At 42.5% G+C, this 2,470-nt stretch overlaps 1 protein-coding gene across 1 annotated transcript; it reads left to right on the top strand.

The window, feature by feature from the left end:
* On the top strand, nt 549-2,084 carry LOC105164574. Its single transcript, XM_011083254.2, is given in 2 exon segments — nt 549-1,167; nt 1,169-2,084. Coding segments are annotated over 2 exon segments (1,167 nt in total). The 5' UTR covers nt 549-685; the 3' UTR covers nt 1,854-2,084.

The following is a 2,470-nucleotide window of genomic DNA, read 5'->3' as shown; positions in this document are numbered from 1 at the left end:
AAAAAAAAAAAAAAAACTTTTTAAACTCGATATATGTGACTGGTTATATTTTCATTATATATTTTATTTAAAATATTTTTATATAAATTTTGTAATAATAAAGAAATAATTAACGGTGATTTGGCAACAGGAGGGTTCTCCTCGTGACCCACACCACACCACACACATATTCCCCACCATCAAATGCGAGGTGCATGTGTGAAACCGGGTTTAGTTGGAGCCACCTATCAACACCACACCACCTCTGCTACACCATAATCACCCCTCCCCTCGCATCTCTATATATATAATATGGATTCTCAAAATACACCATCCCAATTACAAACAACACACAGCCATATGAGACAGAAGACACACCTCTCATCCTCTCTTTTCTATCATCATTATCTCCATCCATCTTTCATATTTCAAATTAATGCATCCTTTTCTTTTTACACCTTTTTCACTTTATTAATATCTTTTCTTCATAACGACAAAAATATTACTTATACAAATTAAGATCAATTTTGAAAAATATAAATTATTGGTTTTATTATAAAAAAATAATTTACTCCTTTAAAATGAAATTCATTGCATTTCCTCCCCTTTACTAATCATCATTATCTTGGACCATATATATATAAATAAATAATTAAAAATTCCCAATTAAAAGGCTTTAGCCAACCCCAACCTCATCAACCCAACCATGCTTCCACCCACTCCACTCTCCCTTTTCTGTGCTATTCTCCTTTGCTTACCCCTTGCCCTCATCTTCACTTTTACAGATTCCACCTCCTCCGCCACCACTTCTCCTCTCCCCATCACCTCCGCCACCATTAATCTAACTGAAACAAATCCACACCCCTCCTTATTCTTACCTCCAACTACACCTCTACTAAAACCCCAAATCAAGAACCAAACCACCGCTAACGCAACCCTCCCCCCGCTCACTCAACTACCTCTGGATGAAGAAGATGACGTGTCACTGTTCAGACTTGCTTCCCGGGTCGACCCCACCCCCAAACCCGTCAAGAAACTCGCCTTCATGTTCTTGACCACTTCCCCACTCCCATTTGCACCTCTTTGGGAGCTCTTCTTCGCACGCGCCCCCAAGAATTTGTATAACATTTACGTGCATGCCCACCCCAGCGTCAACTACACCATGTTTGGCGGCGTGTTCAACGGCCGCCAACCCCCCCCGCCGCCACACCCCTACTCTAATTGCGGCGGCGCGTAGGTTGCTAGCGCACGCGCTACTCCACGACCAGTCTAACTCGATGTTTGCGCTGCTCTCCCCATCTTGCATCCCCTTACATCCCTTTAACTACACGTATAGGACTTTAATAAAGTCAAGGAGAAGTTTCATCGAGATACTAAAAGATGAGCCGGGAGCGTACGACAGATGGGCGGCGCGTGGGGAAGAAGCGATGCTCCCGGAGGTGAAGTATGAGGATTTCCGGATCGGGTCCCAGTTTTGGGTGCTAAAGCGTAAGCATGCAAGGATTGTGGTGGGTGAGAGAAGGGTATGGTCAAAGATGAAGCTGCCGTGCCTGCGTGATTACACGTGTTACCCGGAGGAGCATTATTTCGCTACGGTGCTGAGCATGGTGGACCCGCGGGGGTGCATACCGTGCACCCTGACCCACGTGGATTGGAACGGGGGGCACGGGGGCCACCCGCGAATGTACGTGGGCAGTGAAGTGGGTGGGGAGCTGATCCAGAGGCTAAGAAAGAGCAGGCCCAGATATGGTGATGAAATATCATCAAGTGGGAAGAGAAGACATGAAGACCCGTTTATGTTTGCGAGAAAGTTCTCTGCAGGGTCAGTGCACCGATTGATGAGTATAGCGAATGAGGTGATATTGAAAGAATGATGGGTGGGTGGGTGGGTGGTAATAATAATTTGGAAGAAATGATGATTGTAATTGTAATAAAAAAGGAAAAGAGAGGTGAATGGGAATGGCATGGCGGGACAAACCCCTGCCTTGGTTTTCTTTCTATTTCAACATGGAATCCATTTGGGTCCTCTCCTCTCCTCTTTTTAGACCCAAAAAAGAAAGAAAGGGTACATAAAGAATTAAGGAATACATGTATTTTTTTGGCAATTATTTGTTTATACCTCTAATGGCTCAATGCATAGATACATATATATTTTATTTGGGAGTGGAGTGGGACCCCACCTGTTCGCCCCACATATTTTGGTGAGGAGGAGTTGGGCTACGTAGTTGGATAAGTCAATTTTATCCAGTGTTGGATTTGAGAAAATCAAATCAGCACTTAACATTTGATGCTATCAGAAAATGGGGTTTGGGTTCATTTAGATTAAAGACTAGTAAAATAAGTGCAAGTGAGTAAACGAAGAATGTTATTCTTTGTTTTTTTTTGTACCAAAAAGAGATTGACATTATAGTAAAACTTTAATTACAAATTTAGAGTGTTTTTTTTTAGCTAAAATTGTCGCATGAAGGTGAAAATGTAGTATCAAGGTAAA

This window comes from Sesamum indicum, linkage group LG6, assembly GCF_000512975.1.
Source record: "Sesamum indicum cultivar Zhongzhi No. 13 linkage group LG6, S_indicum_v1.0, whole genome shotgun sequence".
Lineage (NCBI taxonomy): Eukaryota > Viridiplantae > Streptophyta > Magnoliopsida > Lamiales > Pedaliaceae > Sesamum > Sesamum indicum.
The sequence above is the reverse complement of the archived record's forward strand: the minus strand, read 5'-3'. Positions and strand labels throughout refer to the sequence as shown.